The sequence below is a fragment of the Anopheles coluzzii genome, chromosome X (genome assembly GCF_943734685.1).
Source record: "Anopheles coluzzii chromosome X, AcolN3, whole genome shotgun sequence".
Classification (NCBI taxonomy): Eukaryota; Metazoa; Arthropoda; class Insecta; order Diptera; family Culicidae; genus Anopheles; species Anopheles coluzzii.
Window position 1 is genome coordinate 18,469,935 of NC_064669.1, and position 27,989 is coordinate 18,497,923.

The following is a 27,989-nucleotide window of genomic DNA, read 5'->3' on the forward strand; positions in this document are numbered from 1 at the left end:
TGCTACGACGGCTCCGACCGGCTCCAGCTGCCGACTAACGGCTCCGGACGGCTCCGGCTGCCAACTAGTGGCTCCGGACGGCTCCGGACGGCTCCGGGCGGCTCCGAACGGCTCCGAACGGCTCCAGGCGGCTCCAAGGTCGGAGTTTTGCACCTACCTTCCGGAACCGCTTCCAATTTTGGCAGAGTCATTCGGAAGCGATTCCGGATTTTTGTTGAATTTACCCATCACTAGTACGGTGTGCTACATTCGGCGTTCGTCCAACGGGGTACGGCACAAGTCGTATTAAATCGGCGAATTGTCCACGGTCACCCCAGCGCTGATGGTTACGCGAAAGGGGGTTTGTCGAAACGATTGGACGCGCGCTAGCCACAGGCAGAAGGTGGCAACGCGTGTGGTTTCACCCTCCGCGCAAGGGAGTGGGACCAACTCTGCTGGCAAGCCGGATGGGGATAATGAAGGAATTGTCAACGGATCTTTGTTTGCTTTGCATGGATTATAACTTGTGTCTTTGGTTTTTGCTGCTGTTGCAGCTTGAATAGTATTGTAATAATATTCATTCTGTATTCTGACTGTTTTCTCAAATGCAAACTCACTTGGAAACGTTACAAAGTTTATCGTTGTATGAATACAGGGTTTTCCGAGTCAATTTCCAATGTTTACAATATTTTTCTTTGCTTGCGGAATGTTTTACCACAGTTGTAATTGCACCACAATAATTATTCAGTTCTTCCACGCGATTTTCAACACGTCTTATGCTGGATTGAGTTTGACAGTTCTTTGTTATGTGTTGAAAATCATGTTTAAGAAATAAAATTGTATTATGATGGGTGATGCAATACACCATTAGACACTCTGCATCAGAAACTGTTGAAAACATTTTGGAAGTGGTTGTAATTCACCAAGGGTTCCAAGTCACTTTGTCATTTTGAAAGTGCACATACAGGGTTTTCCAAGTCAATTTTGAAGGTGCACATAATTATTCACCGCATCCAAGATGTTTTTCAACAGCTGTCAAATGGTGTAAAATGAAATTGCTGCTGATGAAATTGCTGAAAATTGAAATTGGTTGCTTCAAAATGAAATTTCAGTTTCAACACATAACAAAGAACTGTCAAACTCAGCCCAGCTTGAGTCGTGTTGAAAATCATGCTGAAGAAATTAAAAATTATTATGATGAAAATGAAATATTAGATTGATGTGGATTAACATGTTGTACGCGGTGAGTAACAATATTTACACTCGAAAGTGATTTGGAAAACGCTGTAATTGTTCACCGCCTCCAAGATGATGTATTTGCTTCACAATGAAGTTTCAGTTTCACACATGATTTTCAACACGTCACTCAATCCAGCTCGATACGTGTTGAAAATCATGCTAAAGAAATCATGCGGTTGCTTGGAAAACTCTGTCAAATTGTCGAGCCAGTCTTGTGGTACTGTCGTCAGTAGTGCGAATCAACAATATGCCCTTCACAGGATCAAATCACCTCCACAGATTCTACTTTTTGGCCACTATTTTAGATTTTGTTTTGCATCTCCTCACATTAACCAATTTTAGAGATTTGGATCTGCTCTGTTCGTTACCTCTGTGCAGTTGCCATGTAGCAAGGAAGAGCTTGGCACTTTTCATTAGCATAGTCCTGGAGCTCATTACCGCAGGAATTACATCACGCAAAGTGGTATGACTTGTTGAATCGATTCGCGATGATCACCGAAAAAGAATGTACCAGAATTCTCCACGACCTCTCTAGGTTCACTCTGACACTAAACGTCCATGGTCCATTGGAAGCGGTCGGAATATTGGCAGAGAATGTAATAAAAGCCCTCCGTTTTCTAATCCACAATAATCTGGTACTATCGCAACGATAGCAGCAAAACTCTATTGCACAACGATGCCTCCGCACGCAAAAGGAGCGCAAGCCCATGTTGGATTAACGGTTTGATTTAAATTAACATGCGCGATTGATAAGAGCCTCCCGGCGCATGGCTGGTACACCGACCGAATTGTGGCGAAATTCCTATTTCGCCATTGCGTTTCCGTAATTCTAGCGAAATTGAATCGTTACTATTCACAGCAGGATATGTCAGCTTACAAACGTATTTATTCGATACTTATCATTGCTAGGCACTTGGGTGTAGAGTAGAGGGCAGTCGGTGCTGTGTATGTGGTTGTGGTTCTTGCCGGAAGGCGGGAAGACTCAACTGTCCGGGAACAGCTCCCGTGCCGACTTGATGCCCCACAGTGTCCGGTGGCGCTGGTGTTGCTTCGACTTCCGAAACTTGGTATCTGTTCCGTGCAGCCAATCGAGGTACCCGAACGTCCCGAAGCACTCCGTGAATCTGTAGGGCAGCAAAAAAGATGAAGAAGAACGAAGAGAAAACATGTCAACAAACTTTTGGTTTCTAGCAGCACGACCGCAGCACTTACTTCGCATGATGGTAGTCATGGTACTCGGAGCTGGGAAAGAATGGCAAATGGTAGCCGCAATGGTCGCGTATCGTGTTGAAGATGACGAGCGGGAACCAAATCGCGGTAGTGAAGACGTGCGCCTTCATCAGCTGTATGCCGATCATTGGCGGCACCATGTTGCTGATGATGTGCTCGATCGGATGGCAGTACATTGCGGTCCAGGCGAATGGGGCCGTCCATTCGTGGTGCTTCTTGTGCACCAGCCGGTACAGTGGCTTAATGTGCAGGAAGCGATGCACATAGTAGAACCCGACCTCGGCAAAAAACACACACACCAGCAGATCGCGCACAATCACGTCCACCGGCGGCAGGGTGCGGACGTCCGGCACGCTGCCCTTGATTGTTGCGTGGTAGCCGACAAGCGTCAGCGGTATACCGACGACCGTTTGATTGAAGAGGATGGTCCGCATGACACGCAGCAAATCCGGCCAGGCGATCGGCTCATTCTTGCCCGGTTGCGTCTTGTAGCGGCGAAGGAACACTGGCCGGTTGGTCAGATCCATCAGCACAAACAGCCCGCCGACGATCCAGAAAAACGAGTGCACATACACGGTCAGTCCCCACGTGTAGAGAAAATCGGGATCGTCACCTGAGCAATAAAAAGCAAAAGCACAAAACAACACCGCACGCTGGGCTCGATTAGTGCGCTCTCGGTGACTTGCGAAATGCGAAATGTACCGATGACGTCCAGCAGTGCGTTCCACCGTTGCTCCACTGCCGACCCAATCAGGGCGCGGGTTTCGACGATCGGTTCCATCACGCGTGCCACGAGCGCCATCACGTTTCAGCGGTCGATATTACACTGCGCCAGGTCCGTGCCGGAACGCGCCATTTTTCTTACCCAATTTTCGGTTAGAGAGATACCAGGGGATGACGGAAGGTGGGAAGGTGGTAAGAAAGGGGTAAATTTCGGATAAAACCGATGCGCCGGCGATGTAGTGTAAAGATGCCGCAAAAAAAATAGGAAACACAAACCCGCCCGCTTTACCCGGCCGGACGGCTTTACGATAAGATAACGAGCGGTTAAATTTATCTATATTTCGATCCCGAAGCATGATTTAGAAGTTTCCCGCCTTATTGAGGGATGGGGGAAAGGTGTTCCGAGCAGGCAGAAGCAAAGCCTTTAGTACATAGTTTGTTGGTACACTGGCCTAGCGACGCAGGTTCCTTCCAATCGGGCCACAGTTGTTGTTGGCTTGCGTAATCTCACCCGGGGTCTTGCAAGGGGTTAGTTCCGGCGGGCCCAGGGACCTTCGGATTTGTACCACTCCGCTGACACGGAATGTCGATAAAACTACACAAAGATAGCGCAAGATATAAAGATAGCACAGCCCGTTCCAGTTGCCACACCGACCGAGATACCGATGGAGAAATTGGCTGGTGCATACGATTTGGTTGGTGGAATTTAACCAAATCGGCTGATTAGCCCGCCACATTATTACCTCATTATATTAGGCTCCGAGATATGGGTGGGATGAAGAGGAAGGAGGAAAGGTATGTTTGACGGGCAAAGGGCGAGATACCAACGGTAGAGTTTTGCGAAGCTCGTTTTTCACGAATTGTCACACTCACTGTGAGTCATCGGTTTTGTATCAATCGCAATCACAGCCGTCAGCTTTCTCACACACCGCACGGACAGTTTGTGGTCGTGTTTTGGTTGAGCGTTTGATAAAACGTGACAGCCACTAACAAACGACTCAATAAATAGATGATAGGTGTATTTGACTCGGGGAGGAGACATCCAATCGAATAGGGATTTGGCATAAAACAGAAGCAGAATATCATGTCTTTAAGGGGATATATTTCTTCTTCTTATTATTATTATTCTTCTTACTAATTTCCTTCTTCTTAATGAAGGCCTATACAGCAGTGCTCTCCAGCCTTTTTAGGATCGTCCACTTGGTGGACCACTTGGCTTTGAAAATGCATTTGGCGCGGCCCACATCCATCGAGGGCATACATTTTTTAAACTTATTTATATTTTTTTGATTAAAAATATGTTTAAATCTTATTCTAAACATGCCTGTTGAAAACTTAATCTTGGTTGTGGGGAAAATAATGCACGATATGTATAGTAATAAACTTTTCTTTTTCAAAAATAAATTCTTTAACGTTAACACCACGGACCACAGTTTGGAGAATCAATGCTATATAGGATTCCGAGAATTTCCACGAAGATGGATTGTCAAATGTGATTGTCATCAAGGCAGGGATGGCCCGGCTGGGAATAGATTCTGTCCGGCCTTGAAAGAAGCCGAGGAATATATTAAATGCACCACCAAAGCGGCTTTCCCAGCTATTTTTCTTTTCACGGATATGAGCACCGAAATCCTGAACTTCAAAGACTCCATCATATGGTGGTTTCGATGTGTGGTTTCTTCCTGGCATAAATTCTTGAACCATGGTCTGCTTGAGTAACTTCGACGATCCTTAACACTTTGACCGCCAGCCTGACGTCACAGTTTTTGAGTGAGCACGTAGCGCATGGCAAGAGAGCGATGAGAGCGACAGTTTCTCGTGCGATTGTTATCACTCTTTTGTTTCATTGCGATAAGCGGCGTAGCACATGTCGTTCTCGTTTTCTCTTTCCTACCTCATTCGTTCTCAAGAGAGTCACTGAGCATCAGATGCAAAGCTGAACGGTGAGCAAAACCGTCATGCGAATTTATATGACACGGCGCTTAAAATGTTAAAGTAACACGATGGTAAACAGTTGAAAGACACTGTGCGGTATAGAACAGCTGAGTATTGGAGTGCCGAATTTCACATATCGTTGCGTTGCGGAGATCACTCTCCATGTATACACGCAGGTTCAGTTTAGTAATGTGCTCTCTGGAGCGTACCCACAAATCCGATCCGACTCCGACTATTGTTATTCCGATTCCGATTCCGACTCTGCTAAAATAGGAAACAATAGTTCCGCCCGGAGTCGGAGTCGTCCGGAGTCGCTCGGAGTCGATCGATGCAATAGTCTTGTGATCAGGGATTTCATTTCGTTGTGTGTGTGTGTTTTTTTTTTTGTTACAGTCTGTTCCCGAGTTACACGGTTCTCGACTAATGTTGTTGCGCGCAACATTGTTGCTCGGAAACATATCGCTGAGGTGGTCTATGAATGTTGCTGGCAACATTTCGCTTTGACATTGTTTAGCGTCAAAAATTAGCCAATTAACAGCTCAGAGTTTATTTTTTTATCATTCGCTTATCGATTAAAGTGTTGAAAAAATGCGATGCAATAGTCTGTGTCTGTGCTCCATCGGATGCGATTTTATCGGAAAGCCTGTCAAAATTTTATATGGGATTTGACAGATAACGTCGGACGTGCGATTTCGTCGTACGACGGAATCAAAAAATTTTGATTTCGTCGGACGCCGCATCCGATTTTATCTGTCAAACTAAATGTGTGGTGTTTTGTAGGAACAATCTCAAATTAATTTTTCATAATCGTTATATTATTTAAATCATCCAAATAATCGCAATATGATACGAAAAAGCGTTTGACAGCACGTGCCATAAAATCGCATGCGACGGAGCACAGACACGGGCCTAAATCATTAAGCTGCAAATAGATGAACCGAGATTTTCGTGGTACCGTGCAAACCGCGTATCGGCCAAGCTACACGTACCGGACGACATCGGACGATGCCATAAAACGTAGGACCCCAGACAAGAGATTCGCGTCGGGCCGGGCCGTGTCGGATCACAGCGGGCCGATTTTGTATGAGATTTGACAGTTGGCGTTAACGGATTTATAGCATCGTCCGATGTCGTCCGGTACGTGTAGCTTGGCCGTATGACTTCTACTATCAATTTTGTTATAAAATCTGACAGATAGGCGAGATAATCGTGGTTCGTGTATGGACTCATCCGAGGTTTGCCCTACGCGCAAATTTCCGTTAAATGCCTTCTAATCGCCTTGTAATCGCCGGCGAATTGAAGGCGATCAGCAGTGCATTTAGCAGTAATTAAATGCCTTTGAAATATGTCAATGAAAAATTTCGCTTTCAATTTGAAATTTGAAATTGCAACTGTCAAAAGAAAACCTTACAAGCGTCTTCAGCACTGCACTGTTGTAGTGTTCCCAGATATGAACGTGAGATTCGTTACCACGATTTACGTGTTATGTTCTCTTGCGTTAAGCTCGGAGATATTTCACTTTATTAAATATGGTAGGCATTATTCGGTTGTTAAAGACCAATCCGTTGAAAGGTGTTAATATATCAAACTCATTTTGATAACTTTTATTAGAAAAGGAGAAATGAGATACATATTTCTCCCATCCTAATAATGAAGGGTGAACATAGTGTAATTATTATGTGTTTTCAAAAGGTATTGTTTTAATTTAGCTTCACATAATTTTTGTTTGTATTAATCATAGCAAGAAAATATTAATCTAAAAAGAAATAAACACAAAAAAGATCATAAAAATCAGGATTTGATCACACGCTTTCTCGATTCGGAACCAAAAGCGTTGTCACTGCTCTATTTGGCAGTTACATCAGTGAGGGTGCAAAACCAGTATATAAACAAGCTAAGATGGTGGCAAGCTATCTGTTCTCGTTGAATCAAAAAGTTGAAAGATTTCGAAGAGAACCCGTTACAGCCGTGAAAGTTTCGGTTGAAATCTTTATTCGCCTTCTAAGGCGACTAACGCCTTAAATGCCTTCTGAATGCCTTCAAAGCCGTTTAATGCTGGTAGGGTGCTGATGATTGCATGTACCAAGATGAAATATTTTTATCAATTTGTGAATCAAATGATTAATTGCTCATAATAAGTGCAAAATAAAATACAAAACTCACTTCTCGACACGAGTTTTCATACAAATCCACTGGAAAAAGTAAAAACAATCGGTTCGCGCTGCCGCAATACCGATGTTTGGTATCTCTGCGAAACAGCAGGCGTGATTGAAAGCGCGGAAGATTTGAAAGCCCAATTGTTGTACAACTGTTGTGTATTTCCAGCTTTAGCGGAGCCCAAATCGGAAAGTATTCAAAATAGCACAGAAAACTTAGTTAATAGTTAATTGATTAATACAGTGGAGCGCCGTTTATCCGGGCTCATCGGGGCTCGATCACGCCCAGATACTGGAATAACAGGAATAATAAGTCAAAGTATATATTTCAACTTCATTTACTTCATGTTCTTCCACCAAGAATTTTTGAAATGTGCTTTGAATTATAGCATTTTTTGTTTTGACAATGTGCTCTGATAGTCTTCCCAAGTGCCACAAATCCACAAAACGACCACTAAACGGCTTCTAAACGACTCAAGTTCTCTACATAACGGAATATAGAAAGACTTCGTTTAGCAGACCAGTTGAGCTTCATCGCTTGGAGGAGAGCTTTCTCATTTCCTCTGTACTGTTGTATGGTTTCGCATTGAAGTTATGCATCGCTAGAACTAGAACGGCGATACAATTGTTTAAATACTAAACTCCAAACCCTACCCGCAAATTTCCGTTAAATGCCTTCTAATCGCCTTGTAATCGCCGGCGAATTGAAGGCGATCAGCAGTGCATTTAGCAGTAATTAAATGCCTTTGAAATATGTCAATGAAAAATTTCGCTTTCAATTTGAAATTTGAAATTGCAACTGTCAAAAGAAAACCTTACAAGCGCCTTCAGCACTGCACTGTTGTAGTGTTCCCAGATATGAGCGTGAGATTCGATAGCACGATTTACATGTTATGTTCTCTTGCGTTAAGCTCGGAGCTATTTCACTTTATTAAAGATGGTCTGCATTATTCCATTGTTAAAGACCAACCCGTTGAAAGGTGTTATTATATCAAACTCATTTCGATAACTCTAATAAAAGGAGAAATGAGATACATATTTCTTCGATCCTGATAATGAAGGGTGAACATAGTGTAAATATTATATTTTTTTAAAGGTACATTTTAATTTTGCTTCACATACAGTGAACCCTCTCTTATTTGAGAGACGATGGGACTGTCGAATAAGAGGGATTTTCAAATTACAGAGGTGAAAAGTGAATGAAAGGTCCATCCAAACAAGAAAGAGACCTAACATTTAGTATGCAGCCTTAACTGTTGCTATAAGAAACTGCGAACAGGATTGCCAATTTGAGCATATATCATTCAATAACCATGGCAACACCATACACAAATAAGAGGGACACAGATTTCAGAGGTTTTCCAAATTAGAGGAACAAAAATGTACTGGAAATCAAGGGGCTGTGCAAAATGTTCAAATAAAAGAGGTTTTTCAAATTGGAGAGGTGTCAAATAAGAGAGGGTTCACTGTAATTTTTATTTATATTAATTATAGCAAGAACAAAATAATTTTAAAAACACAGAAAAAAGATTATAAAAATCAGGATTTGAACACACGCTTTCTCGGTTCGGAACCAAAAGCGTTGTCACTGCTCTATTTGGCAGTTACAATAGTAAGGGTGCAAAACCAGTATATAAACAAGCTAAGATGGCAGCAAGCTATCTGTTCTCGTTGAATCAAAATGTTGAAAAATTTCAAAGAGAACCCGTTACAGCCGTGAAAGTTTCGGTTGAAATCTTTATTCGCCTTCTAAGGCGACTAAGGCTTTAAATGCCTTCTGAATGCCTTCAAAGCCGTTTAATGCTGGTAGGGAAGGAAACCACCAGCACTGAAACAAGTGAGATCTGAGTAATGGTCGTTGGTGTTGATATCCACCCCAAGTGCCACAAATCCACTAAACGACCACTAAACGGCTTCTAAACGACTCAAGTTCTCTACCTAAACGGAATATAGAAAGACTTCGTTTAGCAGACAGCAAACGACTCATGCCTTCTAAAAATAGCGAAAAAGCTGGTGGCGCTCTCTGTTGGTGGGATACCCCAACCAGTTGAGCTTCATCGCTTGGAGGAGAGTTTTCTCATTTCCTCTGTACTGTTGTATGGTTTCGCATTGAAGTTATGCATCGCTAGAACTAGAACGGCGATACGATTGTTTAAATACTAAACTCCAACGAAAACCACCAGCACTGAAGCAAGTGAGATTTGAGTAAAGGTCGTTGGTGTTGATACCCACGTATCTGACCACACGATCAAATCATATAGATTGTTGCTCAGAAAGTTAGAAGGCTATATTATATAGGTCATGATAAGATGAAACTTGTCGAAACACCATGCAAGAAAAGGATAGCAATATAATGATGAGTTCCCAAGCGCCACAGATTAAGCTTAAACGACTGGAAAATTGAATATCCATAGAAAAAAAAAATGAAAGCTCCACAGCTTCATTGGTTTGATCAATAGATGGCGTATTACAACTCATCATTATATTGCTATCCTTTTCTTGCAATGTGTTTCATGTGTTTTCCTTGCAAGTTTCATCTTATTATGACCTATATAGCCTTCTAACTTTCCGAGCAAAAATCTATATGAATGGTCGTGTGGTCAGATACGTGGGTATCAACACCAACGACCATTACTCAATTCTCACTTGCTTCAGTATTGGTGGTTTCGGTTGGAGTTTAGTATTTAAACAATCGTATCGCCGTTCTAGTTCTAGCGATGCATAACTTCAATTTGAAACCATACAACAGTACAGAGGAAATGAGAAAGCTCTCCTCAAAGCGATGAAGCTCAACTGGTTGGGGTATCCCACCAACAGAGAGCGCCACCAGCTTTTTCGCTATTTTTAGAATGCATGAGTCGTTTGCCGTCTGCTAAACGAAGTCTTTCTATATTCCATTTAGGTAGAGAACTTGAGTCGTTTAGAAGCCGTTTAGTGGTCGTTTAGTGGATTTGTGGCACTTGGGTTGTAATACGCCATCTATTGATCAAACCAATGAAGCTGTGGAGCTTTCATTTTTTTCTATGGATATTCTATTTTCCAGTCGTTTAAGCTTAATCTGTGGCGCTTGGGACGTATCTGACCACACGACCATTCATATAGATTTTTGCTCAGAAAGTTAGGAGGCTATAGGTCATAAGATACAGGGTTTCCCACGATTTATTGGTTGGTTCCCACGATTTATTGGTGCGTTCCCACGATTTTTTGGTCATTTCCCATAATTTTTTGGTAGCAACCCACGATTTATTGGTCGGTTCCCAAATATTATTGGTCGGTTCCCAAATATTATTGGTCGTTTCCCAAATATTATTGGTCGGTTCCCAAATATAATATAATATAATACCGACCAATAATATTTGGGAAACGACCAATAATATTTGGGAACCGACCAATAATATTTGGGAACCGACCAATAAATCGTGGGTTGCTACCAAAAAATTATGGGAAATGACCAAAAAATCGTGGGAACGCACCAATAAATCGTGGGAACCAACCAATAAATCGTGGGAAACCCTGTAATATAAGATGAAACTTGTCGAAACACATTGTAAGAAAAGGATGGCAATATAATGATGAGTTGTAATACGCCATCGATTGATCAAACCAATGAAGCTGTGGAGCTTTCATTTTTTTCTATGGATATTCAATTTTCCAGTCGTTAAGGCTTAATCTGTGGCGCTTGGGTATTTGGTGGAGATCAATTTGGGTGAATATTTTAGTTTATTAGAACACAGTCCGTGATTTAAAATGGAAATTTTCCTTCGAGAACTTGAAGCATTCGCCAAAAGCGAAAAACTAACTGTCAGTTTTCTTCGTCAATTCTTCTTCCACCTAGCTGTCAAAACGGGCTTATAACTTGACCTGATATCTTTACGGTCCTTGGGTGTAGTTATAGCGCTTTTGGCGATCCTCCCCCTGGGCTCCGATTTTGACAGATGGTTTTCCACTTGTATATGTATTGATGGATTGTTTACGTTTTGCATGGTCAATATTTGGTGGAGATCAATTTGGGTGAATATTTTAGTTTATTAGAACACAGTCCGTGATTTAAAATGGAAATTTTCCTTCGAGAACTTGAAGCGTTCGCCAAAAGCGGAAAACTAACTGTCAGTTTTCTTCCTCAATTCTTCTTCCACCTAGCTGTCAAAACGGGCTTATAATTTGACCTGATATCTTTACGGTCCTTGGTTGTGTGTTTTTTTTTCTCCCTCTCCTCTGTTTGCCATACAAATAATTAGAATATTACTTCGTGCACACCAAATAGAAATCAGAGTTAGAAAATGAGTAACCAAACAGTAGTATAATTATTTTAAAGCGTATTTCTGTATCACACGTGGTTGCTCCTTCTTTACCCAGTCAGCGCATGGGTTATGTGACTCAAGTTTTATTGGGTAATTTTTGTTTTGGCTGATGAAACATCCGCCGTACGAACGCCCCGCGAGTGGTCACATGAGCCCTGATATTAGTGAGCACAGTTACTGTAAGGTGTGTCGAGTATTGCACTGGCAAACCCCCGAAAGCAACCCCGCTATAATAAATACTTACCTTTAGAGCAATAACACAGAAAAAAAGGAACAAACATGAGTGACACACTGAACCGGCTGCCGATTGTGGATCCCACGGTCCGGATCGTACCGACGAAGGAATTGCGCAAGTTCATCGGCACCAAACTGTCGGTGGCATCGCCATCAACCCCCGCCGCCGTGCGGGACATCCACAGCACATTCAATCCCGGCAAGCGGGCAACAAAAACAGTCAACAAACCGGGCAGCAGCTCCCCGGGCAATGAGGCGCAAACGGGGTCGAGTATTGATTTTACCGAGCAGGAGCGAACCATCATCGGTCACATGGTGGCGGCGTCACTAAAGGAACAGGGGCCCGAGTTCGGTACGGCCGGGCTGCTGGCAGCGGAAGACGACGAAACGGTGCAGCCGAACAGGGGCGACATCACGCTGAACCTAGCCGATCTGAAGTGGTTGTACGGAGCGCTGAGCGATCTGCGCCAAACCGACCCGACCGTACCGTACCTGCACGCGCTGCTGGCCGGGTGCCGGCTCAAGCTGCCCGAAAATCCGATCTGCAAGCGCAACCCCGAGCTGGAGGCACGCTGCCAGCGGCTGCGCAAGGAGCAGGAGGACCGGGAGTATCACCGGATGACGAAGAACGTGGACAGCATCCGCAAGCACATGCCGGAGGAAACGATAAGCTATCAGAGTGAGTGCCGCCGGTCAGCCTAAGGTTGAACGTAGCTAGTATTTTTTATGTATGTTTTTTTTTTCTCGCTCTTTCTAGTGAAACAAATCAACCGGCACCTGATAGCGGTCGCCCAATTTCTATTTTCCGTTGCGGCCGGGTTCGCGTTTGGCTTCATCGGGATCGAGCTGCTCATCGGGCAGCTAGATTTTGGCTTCCGCCTGCTGCTGGGCATCATCATTGCGCTCATCATCGCGCTGGCCGAAATTTACTTCCTCGCGAAGAAGCTGAACGAGGAGTACGAGCTACCACCGCCACCCGCCCGTATCACGAAGGAAGGTCCCACCACCACCCCGAACGGGCCGCGATTAACCGGCAAACAGCACCAGGAATGAAGTGTGTTCGTGCGCGCGCGCGTGTGTGTGTGATGGTTGTTTATTGGAAAACAATTATTGATAAAAAATGCATATTCACCCCACACAGTTCTTATCAAGCATGATGAGAGAAAGCTTCTTCTTTTTGTTGTTGTTATTTCGCTGCCGGCTTCCGGATCGGATGGATCGGGTGCACCATGCCGGTCAGGTCCGGGGGGTTCTTCTCGAACTCGGCAATCTCCTCCATGCCCTTGGCCGCAATCGCCCACAGCGACGGGTGGGCCTGTTTGAACCCGTCGTACCACGCCTGCACCTTCGGGTACCGTTCGCCCAGCCCGAACCCGATCGCCTCCAGGCACATCACGGAGCTGACGAGCGGAAAGTCGGCAATCGTCAGCCCGCTGCCCGCCGCGTACCTGGTCCCGGTGCGTTGCAGATACGTTTCGAAGGCAGCCAGGGCAAGGTGCAGCTTCTTCAGCCCGATCGCGGTGCGCTCGTAGTCGAAGAAGATCGGCGCCATTACGTAGGCGGATATTTGCGGATAGAGAAAGGCCAGGTTAAAGCACAGACGATGGTTCACGAGCGCACGGTCCTTCGGGTCGTTCGGGTAGAGGTCGCTGGTCGGTGCGTACTTTTCGCACAGGTACTGCAGGATGGCATTACTTTCGCTCAGGAAGAACCCGTCATCGTCCAGCACGGGAATTTCCTTTTGCGGATTCATCTAGAACAACGATGGGGATTGGGGTGGGTGGGTAGGAGAAGAGAAGAAATAACGTTTGAATCGTTTGTTGGGATCGTCGGAAGCCATTTTTCATCTCGCCGTACCTTCTCGTACTCCGCGGTAAGATGTTCCGCCTTGCCGTAATCGACACTGACGTGCTCGTACGGTATGTTGAGCGCTTCCAGGGCCATACGGACGGCCAGGGACGGTGGGCCATCGGAAACAGCGTACAGCTTCATTTGGACCACTATGTTGTCTTGCTACCGGGATATAATGCAAACACTCGACCAAACTGTTCGACTTTCGGTGCGAAAATGTGCGCTCGGGCGGAAGCGAACTGAAAGTATGCAATATAGGACGGGACGGCAAGTGATGTAGGCAGAACCGGTTCGGAGCTGAAACTTGCTTCCAGAACGGTAGTGAAAGTAACGCGCGGTGCACGGTGTAGTGGGAATGTATTTTTAACGACACCGATTAGCCTTGTGTTAGTGAGCTGGTTTGCCTGTGTAATTGTTTTCGCAGTATGCGTAAGGTGCAGTTAAGCTGCAGGGCGTCTGATTTGAATATTCAACATTACATTACATTACATTAATATATTCACGAGAGCGTCACTGTTGGGCCATCGCATTTATCCATCAAAATGTATATTACGAGTTGTCTTAATGATTAAATTTACACCTTCATCTCTGCGACCGGCATACCCGAGTATCATATACATTTTGTATGGGAAATTATTCTTTCTATAACCAAAACTTCAATAACTTTTGTTGCATTGGAAATCTCAAAATTTAAAATTTGGTACAAATGTACGGACATTAGTCTTATTTACTTTAGTGAAGAAATGGGATTTTTTAAATCTCGTTTACTATTTTTAAATATATTTTAAGTTTGACAACTTGCCTTTTAAATGGAGTTTTTAAGCTGTTTTTTTTTGTAAAATATATTGAAAATATTTGAATGCTTTCCATTAATGTTCATTCCTTTTTTCATTCATTTTACACGTGATTTTTAATTAACTAGTTAAAATGGCCGGATTACAGGGCTACGCAAATAAATTTCAAAAATCCCCTTTACCGTAAAGAGTATTCCGAAAACAACGGTCTAGCAAACCCAATTAAAATGAGATATTTATAACCACCCCTTAAGAAACCTAAGACCAAACCCATGCAAGTAGCCTGACACCTTTTCTGGTTCAAGAACTGCACATGACCTAATACCTTCAGGACTAGCGATGAACCTATGCAAGTCCAGATACCCATAGTGATCCCAAACCGATCCAGGAACCAATACTGATCATGTCGGTCCTAGAACCGATCGATCATGATCTTGCCCTGGAACCTATCATAAACTCATAACGGTACTGGGACTGATAATGAACCCATACTGCCTCTAGAAACTGTCATGAATCCAGTCCACATACCAGTCCTGGAAGCTATCATGAACCCGAACTGGTCCTAGAATGTATCATAAACGTCTACCGGCCCTGGAACCGATCATAAATCCATACCGGTTCTGGAACTGCTCATGAAACCATACCGGTTCTGAAACTGATACTCATACCGGTCCTGGAACCGATCATGAACGATTACTGAACCATAAATAGCTCCCAAATTCATTTATTTTCTAGAATTGTTCCGAATTAGGATTCGGAACGATAATTGGACCTGGTTTGGGTATGTTTCCGATATAATTCCAGTTCCAGTCGACAAACCATACCCGGTAGAAAATGTGCAGCATAGGAATTAGCGTAGGAAAGAGAGTACCCAAGCGCCACAGATTAAGCTTAAACGACTGGAAAATTGAAATCCATAGAAAAAAAAATGAAAGCTCCACAGCTTCATTGGTTTGATCAATAGATGGCGTATTACAACTCATCATTATATTGCTATCCTTTTCTCGCAATGTGTTTCGACAAGTTTCATCTTATCGTGACCTATATAGCCTTCTAACTTTCTGAGCAAAAATCTATATGAATGGTCGTGTGGTCAGATACGTGGGTATCAACACCAACGACCATTACTCAAATCTCACTTGCTTCAGTACTGGTGCTTTCGGTTGGAGTTTAGTATTTAAACAATTGTATCGCCGTTCTAGTTCTAGCGATGCATAACTTCGATGCGAAACCATACAACAGTACAGAGGAAATGAGAAAGCTCTCCTCCAAGCGATGAAGCTCAACTGGTTGGGGTATCCCACCAACAGAGAGCGCCACCAGCTTTTTTGCTATTTTTAGAATGCATGAGTCGTTTGCCGTCTGCTAAACGAAGTCTTTCTATATTCCGTTTAGGTAGAGAACTTGAGTCGTTTAGAAGCCGTTTAGTGGTCGTTTAGTGGATTTGTGGCACTTGGGTAGGAATTCAACGTAGGAATTAGCGTAGGAATTTGCGTAGAAATTTGCGTAGGAAAAAGCCTGGGGAATTTAGTAGAATTTTTATAGTGATTATTCATATGTTTATTATTTTATATTGATTTGTACTCATTGAAAAACATATTTTTATGAAGAATTTCTGCTTTTCTATTCATATTTAATAAAAATAATCAGAATCATCCGTGAAGTACATAATTACGAATGCAATTAATATGGTGCAGCATTGAAAAAAAATGGTTGTCGTATGTTTCAAAATATTTTTTAAAAAATGTAAATGAAACTTTAAAATGTCCATTTCCTTAACAGAGTAAATAAGACTAGTGCCTTTATCTTGAGACCAAATTGTAATATTCTCTGCATCAAAAGTTATGAAAATATTAAAGTTAAAAGCTATCACTTCCCAATTCCCTACAGATACGTAAAAAAATTAAGTAAGCTCTCATTTTTCAATAAAAAAAAGTTATACAGTAGAGCGTCGATTATCCGGGCAGCTCGGGACCGGACGGTTGCCGGTTAATCGATTTGCACGGATAATGGTTCAAGAAATGTCAAACGCATATAAAACATATGAAATTCACTAGTTTTATTATTAATTCACCTAGAATCAATCGATTAATCGTTAGTAGAATATTATTTTAATCAATAACTGTAGGTTTACCAACTCTTCATGAACAAAAATGAATTTCGAAAATACCCCTAGACACTACAGAGCTGCACAAGAAACTGGTTACCCAATTGATTATCGCTGCAAACTTTCGCCGTACGTAAGAACAGCTGTCAGATATATGCGCACGGTTAAGCCGCCCGCCGGTTAATCCGTCCCCGGATAATCGACGTTCTACTGTATCTGTTTAAAAATGAAAATCGTACCCGCGGGTATGAATCCGGCCGTAGAGTTGAAGGTTAATAATTCCAAATCTAATCGAACATGTTCTCCATTTCCTTCCTTTTGGCTACTCTTTCCCATTTGAAATTAACTTTCAACGGTCAACTCATCGAAGATCACGTGGTGGTTTTTTTGACGAAGGGCAAACTGTTGTGAATTCCAATCCCCCGCTATTGACGAAAAATTTATTTAGCGAGATGTAAAACTATCCTAACCTTGCCATAAGATGCCGCAAAACAGTCGACTGAAACACACACGACAACGGTTACACGGCATGACGGATGTCTGTTCCGTGAACGGGGGCCGTACTTCGACAAAACTGTCAAACCATCTGACAGCTGTGGCGTGTTGTGTTGTGTGGCAGTGGCCAACAGTGTAAGCAAAAAAACAACAGAACTACCCGATCGAGATCGCAACAGGCGCGGGCGGGAGAACGACTGTACGAAGTGGAGCTGTTGTTTAATAATTAAAACGTGATTTTTGCTTGAACCACCAAGGTAGGTACCTGGCCGTGTTTGTTTTTCTTTTGCAACCTGTGTCTACATTTGCATGCGCGCTTGTGCGTGCGTGCGTGTGCGTCTTTGTCCGATTGACTGAGTAATGCCACCTCCTCCCACGGCGGGGGATCCACTTGCACACTTGCTTCCAGCATCACACAGCCCAAACGGCCAAAGGATGTCGAGCAGCGCCGACAAGCAACAGTTCTGGGGAAATCCGGGCAGCCAGCCGCAGGACATGTACGACGGCTTCAGCGACAAAGCGCAGGTGCTCGACTTTCAAACGTTCAATCCGAACGACACCGTGTACTGGAACGATCCGTCCCAGCCGGTGGACGGGGCGTACAGCAATCAACCGGCCGCGCCGGACGGCATGTCCCGCTCGGACCCGTACGGGATGATGCAGCAGCAACCCCACTACGGCCAGGGCCCGGCCATCTTCACACCGGCGTACGGGGACGATGGCGTCGGGGTTGGCGGACCGGCCGGCCCGGGGATGGGCCTCGAGGCGACCGAGTTCGACGAGCCGCCGCTGCTGGATGAGCTGGAAATCTATCCACGGCGCATCATGGAGAAGGCGGCCGCGGTGCTGAACCCGTTCCAGGGCGCCGGCCTGCTCGTGGATAGCCCGGTGTACCTGTTCAAGGAGACGGACCTGGCCGGACCGATCGCGTTCTGTCTGACGCTGGCTGCGTGCCTCTCGATCTCGGACAGCAAAGCACAGTTCGGCTACATCTACGGGCTGTCCACCATATCCGTGCTCGCGATGTACTGCCTCATCTGGCTGATGTGTCACGCGGTTGAATCGCACGTGACCGTGTCCGGGGTGGCGAGCGTGCTCGGCTACAGCATGCTGCCGGTGGTGTTTCTCGCTATAATCGGGATGTTTACGTCGCTGAACAACTTCTACGGCATGCTGCTGGCCGGGTTGTCCATCCTGCTAGCGACGCTCTACTCGAGTCGAATGTTCTGCCTGATGACGGGCGATCCGCACCAGCGGTACCTGCTAGCGTACCCGGCCATGTTGCTGTTCACGATCTTTTCGATGTTAGTTTTATTTTAAACCCAAATCGTTACGATCCCCCCCTTAAAGCTCGTGCCCATCTATATTTTGATTCATTAATTTCTACGTAAGTGTACACACACACACACACACACACACACACACACACACACACACACACACACCGGCATTACATACCAAAACAGAGCCAGCATTTTTGTTGTGAACTATCCCCAATGAAATCCCCTCCTCCTCGTTTCTTTTAGTTATCAATAAATAATACTAATAATAATCGCTACAAGTGAACACGAGCGAGTGTAATTTAGCTTACGTTATAACGTGCAGATGACATTACATTTTCCTATCACACACCAACACACGGGTCACTTTAAAAGTTGGCCAATACACCGTGATCAATTAGTTCGGATACAAATTCAAATATCGGAAAAGTAACAAAATCGCAGTACATTGGATTGATTGATGTATGTTTTTGGAAGTTCTATTCCTGTAGATTATTTACAGCATGTTTTTTTTTTAATCAATCCCCCCCTTTACTTTTACCAGCTACCGTAAACGATTTTCGAAACTTTTACAGGCAGCACGCACTAATTCCATGGGTATATCCTTCTATTTTTTCTGTTTTAATAGTTTTCAAAGCTTTAACGGATTCAAATCAGGAGAGCTAGGAGGCGAATCTGTTTTCGTCCGAAATTGGTTAAATTCTCTTTGCACCATGTGTGAACATTGTTGGCAGTATGTGCGGGTGCATCTCTTCCTGTTGAAATACATAATTATCTGTTTGATAGAACTTCCGATAGTTCTGGGCGAACAATTTTCTCCAAAACTTCAGTTCTATAAAGCATGGCATTAATCTTTACCTCTTATTTCGTTGAAAATCAATAGAAATTTACCCGGCGCTACAAATAGCACCTCAAAGTTGTTTTTGGAGGTTTCGAAAACATAGCTAAAACTGTATTATGAGAAACGAGGAACATTAATTTGGGTCACAGGAATGTTTTCCTTAGTTGCTGCGTAATGTAATTCATACTCTGCGTGCCGTGACAGGATCATTTTGCTTCTTTCCAACCCTTTTTTGCATGAATGATCCGGAAACTCAATGAACTTTACGTTTTTCGAAGGCCTTAAGGCCAAGAGTTTTTGGTGCAATGTATGTAGTACGAGCCGATCAGTAGAAATTTTTCAGGTCTGACGCTATTTTTCGCCATGACTGTTTAACGTTCAGTCGAATTCGTTCCTTCACAATCTTAATAATTGCAGGGTTTTCCAGGGGTTCTCATAGTTGTGGGACACTTCATCGACACTTTCTTATGGGAAGTGAACTTCATATGAAGGTAATTGGAGTCTATGACACCCTTTTTGGACAGGCTTCTTGGAAATTCCTGTTGGATTTGTCCAACAAGGATGCCGTACAGTCCAATTCCCGTTACATTAAATTCATTTCACTTGAGAAAGAGTCAATAAAATGTCCCACAGCTATGAGAACTCCTGAAAAAATCCTGTATCTACGTCCGTACCGATCTTGAACGACACAGATCTTTCTCTGTCTGCTGAAGATGACGTCTGATGATACCTATTGATCGTTTTATAAACGATGTTGCGCTTAATATTACGAGTTTTGAGGTTTCTGAATACAGCGCCATGGGCACTCACCGTTCCAAAAGCGTTTCGCGACAATTTCTCTCAATTGTTTCATTGCGTTTTAGAGTTTAAAAACAACTAATCTAGGAATTTTCACCTATCATACCCGTTAGTGTATGGAAGCATGCAAAAGCTGCCATTCAAAAGTTTCACAATATATAATAGTAGCATGGTGTAAAACAAACGCAAACATATGTATCCGAACTTATTGATCACGGTGTAGTGTTCGGCATGGTTTCCGAGCTACTTAGGGTTGCTGTTTCTTCGATCTGGAAATTCGTAACCCCCGCTGAAGCATTTACCATTGGCGTATACAAAGATTCGAGATAGTCCATGTTGATCGGTTTGCGAGGTAATACTTTTTAGCTTGCTTACCGTCAACCTTTCTTGTTTTCGTGACTACTAGCTCTTGCAGTTCAGAAAACACGAGTTTCACAAAAGGCATACCATGTGCTTCGTCGTTTCATTCATTCGCTACGAAATGATGGTCGAAATGGTCTATGGGTACGTGTGTTGATGCGCGGGCTTTATTATTGCATTAGCGTGTAGCTCATTTGGCTTGGTTTCTTTTCCGAGAAGAAGTTCCGCAGCACCAGCACCTGCCCGATCGCGATCAGCAGGATGGCGGCCGTCTCGGTCAGCGACCACCACAGCACACGCTCGTTCAGATCTTCCGCACGCTTGCGACCTGCAGAAACAGCAAACGACGAAATGCAAATTAGTAAAGGGGATGCCCACTGCCCACTGCCCGAGCGATGCCCACCTTGTGCCTCTCGCAGCCGGTGGTGCGTTTGGTAGTCAAGGATCGCGTTCAGCCCCTTGTGTATCTCCTGCGCGGACGTTTCCAGCTGCGTCAGGACGGTCGCGTGCTCCTCGATCCCGGGCAGCGGTGCCTCCTCGCCCACCTGGAAGTCCATATAGACGATTTTGTGCGAGAAGGTGGAAAACTCGTTGCTGAAACAGGCGACATAGATACCGGTGGCCTGCAATGCAGTGGCGAACGGAGAAGGGTGTTAGAAAATGCGGCTCATGAGAAAAAAACCGACTCGCGAAGAGCGAAAGGGTTTACGTACCGCAGCAACGAACTGGTACGAATCGAACTGGGTTTTGATTTGCCTGTAGATCACCTCCCCGGTGGGACTCTCTAGCGTCACGTCCACGTCGTACCGTCCGCCGCTGACGACCTGCAGGTTGAGCGGTAAAGCGGTAAGTGAAACGGTTGTAATATTCCCGCACTTGCAGATTGCGAAACAAACGCGTGCATTGTGCGCCGATCAACCCGATCACGCCGAACGGCACCCGCTCGGTTACACGTAATCATCGCACTACACCAGCTGTTTTTCGCCCTTACCTGAAACTCCAACGCTGCCGTCTGGTTCTTCTGTATCTCCTCGTGGAAACACTCTTTTGCGTTGTCGGGCAGCTCGAACGTTAGCTCCACGCACTGCGAAACGGGGATTTGGTGGCAGAGCGCAAACAATACAATTATGGCTAAACTCAGACTTTGCTGCTGCTGGTGAGATTTCCCGTCGCTCATCTTTTCGGCTGTTTCTGTTAAGCTTTCTTCGGGCGTGTCTGTGCTGCGCTGGGGCTGGCGGGCACCTGTTTCTCGTTTTCGCGCTGTGCTTTGCCTGCTGTCGCTGGAAAGGCAAACCTTCGTTGTGTGTTTGCGCCTGAATTCCCTGGCCGCAACGAAAACCCTGGAGTGGTAAAAATAATTTTTCACGGCTTTCGGCTCGCTCCAATGTTTGCTGTGTTTGTACAAATGCCAACACTGTTGACGTTTGACAGTGAACAGTGACGTGTGAGTTGGGCTGCGCTAGCACGGCGTTTACACCGACCCGGCTCGGATACTTTGCTGGCTGACGTGCGCACTGTGACCTGCGACTAAATTTATCCGTAGTGTCTAGTACCAAAACAAAATACGCGTTGTTCTACGACCGCCTACTCTGGTGAGACCGTACATTTTGTAAGGGAGATTGCAGTTTTGTGGATTCAAAAGCTAATATCTTTTGATCTGCATCGTCTTATTGTGCAACTTAAAATATGTTTTAAGGAATTTTAAAATTTGTTTTTCTAGTTATTATTGACTCCTTTAAACAATTGATACGTATTTCTACGACCGCCTACACGAGTAAGGCCCGTGTCTGTGCTCCATCGCATGCGATTTTATCGCACGTGCTGTCAAACGCTTTTTCGTATAATATTGCGATTATTTGGATGATTTTAATAATATACCCAAGCGCCACAGATTAAGCTTAAACGACTGGAAAAGTGAATATCCATAGAAAAAAATGAAAGCTCCACAGCTTCATTGGTTTGATCAATAGATGGCGTATTACAACTCATCATTATATTGCTATCCTTTTCTTGCAACGTGTTTCGACAAGTTTCATCTTATATTATCTTATGACCTATAGCCTCCTAACTTTCTGAGCAAAAATCCATATGAATGGTCGTGTGGTCAGATACGTGGGTATCAACACCAACGACCATTACTCAAATCTCACTAGCTTCAGTGCTGGTGGTTTCCATTGGAGTTTAGTATTTAAACAATCGTATCGCCGTTCTAGTTCTAGCGATGCATAACTTCAATGCGAAACCATACAACAGTACAGAGGAAATGAGAAAGCTCTCCTCCAAGTGATGAAGCTCAACTGGTTGGGGTATCCCACCAACAGAGAGCGCCACCAGCTTTTTCGCTATTTTTAGAATGCATGAGTCGTTTGCCGTCTGCTAAACGAAGTCTTTCTATATTCCGTTTAGGTGGAGAACTTGAGTCGTTTAGAAGCCGTTTAGTGGTCGTTTAGTGGATTTGTGGCACTTGGGTTGTTTGTTTAACGGTACGTAAAATATGTTTTTCTTTTTTTCTTTCACTTGAATCTACGGTTCTAATAAAAAAAAAATTAATAAAAAAAATAATGTTTCATATTTTTAAATATTATATGCAATGAGTTTGATAAAGGATATGCTAATGAGATAAATGTTCATAAAAAAATATTTTTTGTACAAAATAATATACAGTCATTATCCGATATACGCTATCGTACGGGACCGGGCGCAATAGCGTATCTCGAATTTTCGCGTATAGCGGATTTGTATGGAAAAATAGTTTACACTACCAGTTCGAGGGTTGAAAAATATCGCCACAGAGTTTTGCATTAAAGTTTTTTGTTGTAAAACAGGTATCTTTTGCACAAATTTAATGCAAAATGCAAAAAGAACATTAAGAAAACTCAAAAAGAGCATAAAATATTTCAAAGTATTAAAATATTTGCAAAAAACACATGAAGCTGTCAAATTTAGAGCAATCGCGTACTGCGGATTCGCGTATATCGAGTATCGCGTACTGCGGATAATTGCTGTACAGGCGGTCCCCGAGATACACGGTACCTCTTATACGCGGATTTGGAGATACGCGGTTTTCTAAATTTGACAGTTCTTTGAGCAAATTGTACTGATTTGACACATCAATTGTAAATTGCCAAATAATTTCGGTTTCGTTCGAATGTTAAAAACTATTCCAAAAGCTTTGAAACTGTTATAATCTGTCAGAATCATATCAAATAATTCATAAAGTAACTAAAACCACCCCCTACTTGCGAAATTACACGAAAATCAGTGATATTTTAGCTGGAAATCACGAGATTCGACTTACGCGGAAATTCGAGATACGCGGTATTTTGCGGCCGTTTTCGGTCCACATTAACCGTGTATCTCGGGGACCGCCTGTATTATACAAAATTCTAAAATGTCAATCCTTTACTCCCGATTGCTCGGAACTACGGTTCCCAATTGACATTTTCGAGCACGAATAATCGGGAATTCGAGCAAATTCCCTTAAACTGGAGCCTTAAACTTCCCTTAAACTGCACCAGTTTAAGGGAATTTAGAAAAAGGCCTTTAAAATCAACTGTGGTGCGGCTTTTTCGTTGTTTTCTTCTAAATTCGCTCTGAAATTATGTTTCCTATCGTTTTAGTTGGCCATGTTCCCATTTTATACTTAAATAATATTCATTTTTTATAAAATAACGTCACACAAAATTAGCTTTTGTTTTTCATCAAAAACCATAGCTATGAATGAAAAATGACCTCGACGGCATCGTCCATCGATAGAGGAACGTTTAATTTACGATCACACCAAATCTTGGCGCTTTCAACACACTTGATCACACACAAATCCACAATTTCAGCCGTATCGAGTACTAATCGAGCAGATATGGTAAAACAATTTCGAGCAAATGTCACTTGGGTTATTTAGCCTATATTTGGGCGGTACGTAAGTTCAATTTCATGAAATTTCCGTTCAACCATTATATCGAAATCAAAATCGCCTCATTTCCGATTCGTTGGACCAGTATAGCCTCGATCAAAAAAGGGCAATTTCCTGAATCGATCATTGTGTATTATTCCTGTGAGCTCTGCATCGCGTAAAAGCCTACGCTTTAGCCGGCGACACTTCCCCGAACAGTGGCTCCGCGTCCAGCTTCCAGTGCTCGAACACGTACGGCAGACGGTCGCTCGGCTCCGTGCTCCAGTGGTGTATCCGGCACCGTACCCGTGCCTGCTCGAGATTGTTGATCGTCACGGTGCAGTAGAACTCCTTGTTCTGCTTCAGCAGATCCGGCCCAGTGATGGGCGTGTCCGGAAGGGTGATCGCACTGTCCGGCACGTAGTATCCCGCCTTCCGCAACGACAGCTTGATGTGCCACGGTTCGATCACCCACGGATGGTCCTTGTTCATCACGACCGCCAGTATGAGACTTTCCAGCTTGTTCACCGTCTGGGAAAATGAAGCAAAAGGGAATCAATTACACCACGGGTTGGAACAGGACCGGGAACTGGAATTCAGTCGGCCACACACTTACCCGCTGTGCGTACGCCGAGCTGTGCACTTCCGTTTCCTTCTCGTCCTTCTCGGTCGCATATTTGGCCACGTTTTCCGGCGTCTTGTAGACGGCCAGTCCCGGCAGCAGCAGCTTGTTGTACGCCTCGTTCGGCTTGAGCGACACCACGTCCCCCTTGGAACCGACGCCCTCGACGAACGCGGTCAGCACCACCTCCAGGTTCGGCTTCTTCTTGATCGTGGTGTCCTCGACCAGATCGTACACAAAGTGGCGTCCCCGCAGCTTGCCCGGCTTCTGGTTCTTCTTGTACAGGTTCGGTGGGAACCGGCGCTTCAGCACGAAGGTGTTCTGCAGGGACAGGGAAAAGAAGCATTAGGTGTTGTTGTTTGGTTGCATAACCCCAAGCACCAGCCTGCTGCCCCTAGCGCCGGGGGGCAGCGCCGGGCCGCACTTACCCGGGACGATTGGAGCAGCACCGATTGGGTGACGCACAGACCACTGCTTCCGAGCATTTTCGCTACATTGCCCAACATTTTTTTGTGGGTTTCGATAAAAATCACACACAGTCTCGTTGGTCGCGTGCTGGCCCGGGTCGCGAAGCCAGATCTTTGCAATGTTTACGTTTCGGACCCTTACAACAAGCTGTCAATGTGAACGGGCGGCAATGACACGAGCCAATGTGCGCATTCCACAGGACAAATGCAAAGTTTATGTGTTTAGTTCTTTTTAATAGTTTTAAATCTTTTCGGAACCCATTTTTTATCAGCAATGTCACCCATTTTGCATCAATTGTTACCCCGGTGATAGTCTGGTACAATTCCACTTTCCCAAACGCCGCACGTTCGTCAAGCGCCTCAACATGGCGCTATAAACGCACACGCGCATCTGTCAACAGTCTCCCCGAGACGGATGGCGGTTGTGCAAAAACAAATCGTGCGATCGAACGTAATTAACAACAAAGCGCTTCCGAGTTGTTTTCTCACTTGTAAGCCAAGTGTTCCTTCCTCGATCGATGAACAGCAGCAGCAACGCATCTTAACGCGCTACTATCTTTCAGCGCGCCAGAGTCAAACGGACGTCCCCGAAGTGGTAAAAACGGGCATCTTGTCTGCGACGCAGCTGCAGCTCTTTATTGCGTGAAATCCCACCATCATCAACGTCACCACTCCCGCCGTACCCCTCGCTGGAAAACTCTACCGTCTCACAGTGGGAGGGGGTTAAAAGAAAAACACCCTTGTTGCTCACGCTCCAAACAACACGCCAAACGGTGCAAAGAGAAACTTTCCACAACTCCATATTCCACGGTTGAAACGGTGTGTGTGTGTGTGTGTGTGTGTGTATGGTGTGTGGTGTGGTGGCGAAACGGAAGGGTTGATTTATTTGTTTTTTTTTTCTACTATCCGCGACGGTGGACACAGTAAGTGCCGTCGTTTAGCGAAAGCAAACCCCCTGCGTAACGAGCTCCTACCAGCGAAAGATGAGCTGCAACGATAAGAACGACGGCATCTCGAAGGAGGAATGGCAGAGCCGTCTCGAAACTTTTCCGTTCAAGCAGGACGACATCAACAAGCTGATCATGAACTACCTGGTCACGGGTAAGGACAGTGTGGTGGCAAGGGAAGGGGAGCTGTATAGCATAGCGTTTGTTATTGGAATGTGGCGAGTAGTTGCTTGTTTGTTTGTTTGTTTGTTGGAGAAGATCTTTAAGCACATCTCTTGGCATATATAAACAAAAAACCCCTGTTTTCCTGTTTCACCTCCCCCCCCCCCCCCCACCCTAGAGGGTTTTAAGGAGGCGGCGGAAAAGTTCCAAGCCGAGTCCGGCGTCACACCGTCGGTCGATCTCAACTCGCTCGACAACAGGATACAGATCCGGGAGGCGGTCCAGAACGGTTTCATTCAGGAGGCGACGCATCTCGTCAACCAGCTGCACCCGGAGCTGCTGGACAACGATCGCTATCTGTACTTTCACCTGCAGCAACTGCACCTTATCGAGCTGATCCGGTATGTCTATGGCTCATGCCACAGCTTGCCCCCATTCCCGCCTAACGGCCTTTTGTTTTCCCCCAACCAGTGCGGGCAAGATCGAGGAAGCGCTCACCTTTGCCCAGACGCAAATTTCCGAAGCGGGCGAAAGCAACCCGGAGGTACTGAACGAACTCGAGCGCACGCTGGCCCTGCTCGCGTTCGAAACGCCGCAGCACAGCCCGTTCGCGGACCTGCTCGGCCACTCCCACCGGCAGAAGGTGGCGAGCGAGCTCAACGCGGCCATCCTGAAGATGGAGCAGCAGGAACAGTCCAGCCCGCGGATGATCAACATCCTCAAGCTGATCCTTTGGGCGCAAACCGAGCTGGACAAGAAGAATGTAAAGTACCCGAAGATGATGGATCTGGCTTCCGCCACGATCGAACCGAAGTGAGCCGCATATGTGTGAGTGGGTGTGTGTACGTGTGTGTACGTGTGTGTACGTGTGTGTGTGTGTGTGTGTGTGTGTGTGTGTGTGTGTGTGTGTGTGTGTGTGTGTGTGTGTGTGTGTGTGTGTGTGTGTGTGTGTGTGTGTGTGTGTGTGTGAGTGGGTGCTTCTGCGTGTATGTAGAAAGTCGAACGTGATATTTGGGCGAGCGATGGGCGCGATTGTGAGTTTGTAGGAGCATGGCCGATTTGCCAGCCCAAACTAACAGCTGAAAAGAGTAATGGTGACGCGATTTTTTAGGCTAGGGAAGCTTTGAAAAGCACCAACGTGTTGGCCTAGGGCTACAGGTTTTTTTATTCGTTTTTTTTTTGTTTCGTGATTAGATTGTGTTAAGATGAGAAAAGTCTAGGAAGGCAGTAGAATCGAGTAGAAGTTTAAACTTTTTCGATCCGATTTTATGAACAAGTACCATGCACACGCTCCGAAACGATCTGTCAGCATTGTACTGCACATACTTAAAAATGGAAACAAGTGCGACGGTTTTTGAATGCATGTTAGTCACGCCCTTTTCATTCTGGGTGGCAAATTGCTCCCTTTTTAGTAAAATATTACATACCTCAGTTATGGACAATATTATGTAGGCCAATTAATGACCTTTTTTTTTCTTCTAACCATTCTGCAATATGTTTGTGTTCACTTTCTTATACCTAGCATCTCATTGAAGGCGTAACAGAAAAAAAATAAATATATTTTTGTGTGTATGTT

General features: G+C 44.6%; 7 protein-coding genes across 9 annotated transcripts; 3 read left to right on the forward strand and 4 right to left on the reverse strand.

Moving 5' to 3' along the window:
- Window positions 1-2,082: 2,082 nt before the first annotated feature.
- LOC120960590 (fatty acid hydroxylase domain-containing protein 2-like) lies at window positions 2,083-4,126 on the reverse strand. Its single transcript, XM_040384361.2, has 3 exons — window positions 3,151-4,126; window positions 2,431-3,061; window positions 2,083-2,342 (listed from the first exon to the last, which is right to left on the reverse strand). Exons 1-3 carry the CDS (start codon window positions 3,248-3,250, stop codon window positions 2,201-2,203), a joined length of 873 nt encoding a protein of 290 aa, XP_040240295.1. The 5' UTR covers window positions 3,251-4,126; the 3' UTR covers window positions 2,083-2,200.
- Window positions 4,127-11,464: 7,338 nt separating this feature from the next.
- Window positions 11,465-12,967, forward strand: LOC120960552 (uncharacterized). The gene is made up of 3 exons (XM_040384358.2): window positions 11,465-11,747; window positions 11,814-12,476; window positions 12,555-12,967. The coding sequence occupies exons 2-3, from the start codon at window positions 11,843-11,845 to the stop codon at window positions 12,848-12,850; spliced, it is 930 nt and encodes a 309-aa protein (XP_040240292.1). The 5' UTR covers window positions 11,465-11,747; window positions 11,814-11,842; the 3' UTR covers window positions 12,851-12,967.
- LOC120960599 (glutathione S-transferase 1-1) lies at window positions 12,873-14,023 on the reverse strand. The gene is made up of 2 exons (XM_040384362.2): window positions 13,655-14,023; window positions 12,873-13,550 (listed from the first exon to the last, which is right to left on the reverse strand). Exons 1-2 carry the CDS (start codon window positions 13,787-13,789, stop codon window positions 12,984-12,986), a joined length of 702 nt encoding a protein of 233 aa, XP_040240296.1. The 5' UTR covers window positions 13,790-14,023; the 3' UTR covers window positions 12,873-12,983.
- Window positions 14,024-17,122: 3,099 nt separating this feature from the next.
- On the forward strand, window positions 17,123-18,610 carry LOC120960576 (protein YIPF5 homolog). Its single transcript, XM_040384360.2, has 2 exons — window positions 17,123-17,301; window positions 17,454-18,610. The coding sequence occupies exon 2, from the start codon at window positions 17,480-17,482 to the stop codon at window positions 18,362-18,364; it is 885 nt and encodes a 294-aa protein (XP_040240294.1). The 5' UTR covers window positions 17,123-17,301; window positions 17,454-17,479; the 3' UTR covers window positions 18,365-18,610.
- Window positions 18,611-20,468: 1,858 nt separating this feature from the next.
- Window positions 20,469-21,762, reverse strand: LOC120960607 (transmembrane emp24 domain-containing protein 3). Its single transcript, XM_040384365.2, has 4 exons — window positions 21,315-21,762; window positions 21,037-21,147; window positions 20,727-20,946; window positions 20,469-20,651 (listed from the first exon to the last, which is right to left on the reverse strand). Exons 1-4 carry the CDS (start codon window positions 21,498-21,500, stop codon window positions 20,494-20,496), a joined length of 675 nt encoding a protein of 224 aa, XP_040240299.1. The 5' UTR covers window positions 21,501-21,762; the 3' UTR covers window positions 20,469-20,493.
- A 2,447-nt stretch (window positions 21,763-24,209) lies between these two features.
- LOC120951423 (39S ribosomal protein L9, mitochondrial) lies at window positions 24,210-25,463 on the reverse strand. Its single transcript, XM_040370127.2, has 3 exons — window positions 25,266-25,463; window positions 24,832-25,158; window positions 24,210-24,746 (listed from the first exon to the last, which is right to left on the reverse strand). The coding sequence occupies exons 1-3, from the start codon at window positions 25,341-25,343 to the stop codon at window positions 24,402-24,404; spliced, it is 750 nt and encodes a 249-aa protein (XP_040226061.2). The 5' UTR covers window positions 25,344-25,463; the 3' UTR covers window positions 24,210-24,401.
- Window positions 25,464-25,691: 228 nt separating this feature from the next.
- LOC120951430 (glucose-induced degradation protein 8 homolog) lies at window positions 25,692-27,985 on the forward strand. 3 transcript variants are annotated; one of them, XM_049610048.1, is made up of 5 exons: window positions 25,692-25,795; window positions 25,868-26,123; window positions 26,229-26,405; window positions 26,592-26,814; window positions 26,885-27,985. In XM_049610048.1, exons 3-5 carry the CDS (start codon window positions 26,288-26,290, stop codon window positions 27,228-27,230), a joined length of 687 nt encoding a protein of 228 aa, XP_049466005.1. In that variant the 5' UTR covers window positions 25,692-25,795; window positions 25,868-26,123; window positions 26,229-26,287; the 3' UTR covers window positions 27,231-27,985. The 3 variants fall into 3 exon arrangements, with proteins under 3 accessions (XP_049466005.1, XP_040226084.1, XP_049466011.1); XM_040370150.2 differs by having other exon boundaries at window positions 25,707-26,123; XM_049610054.1 differs by lacking the exons at window positions 25,692-25,795; window positions 25,868-26,123 and having other exon boundaries at window positions 26,174-26,405.
- Window positions 27,986-27,989: the final 4 nt, after the last annotated feature.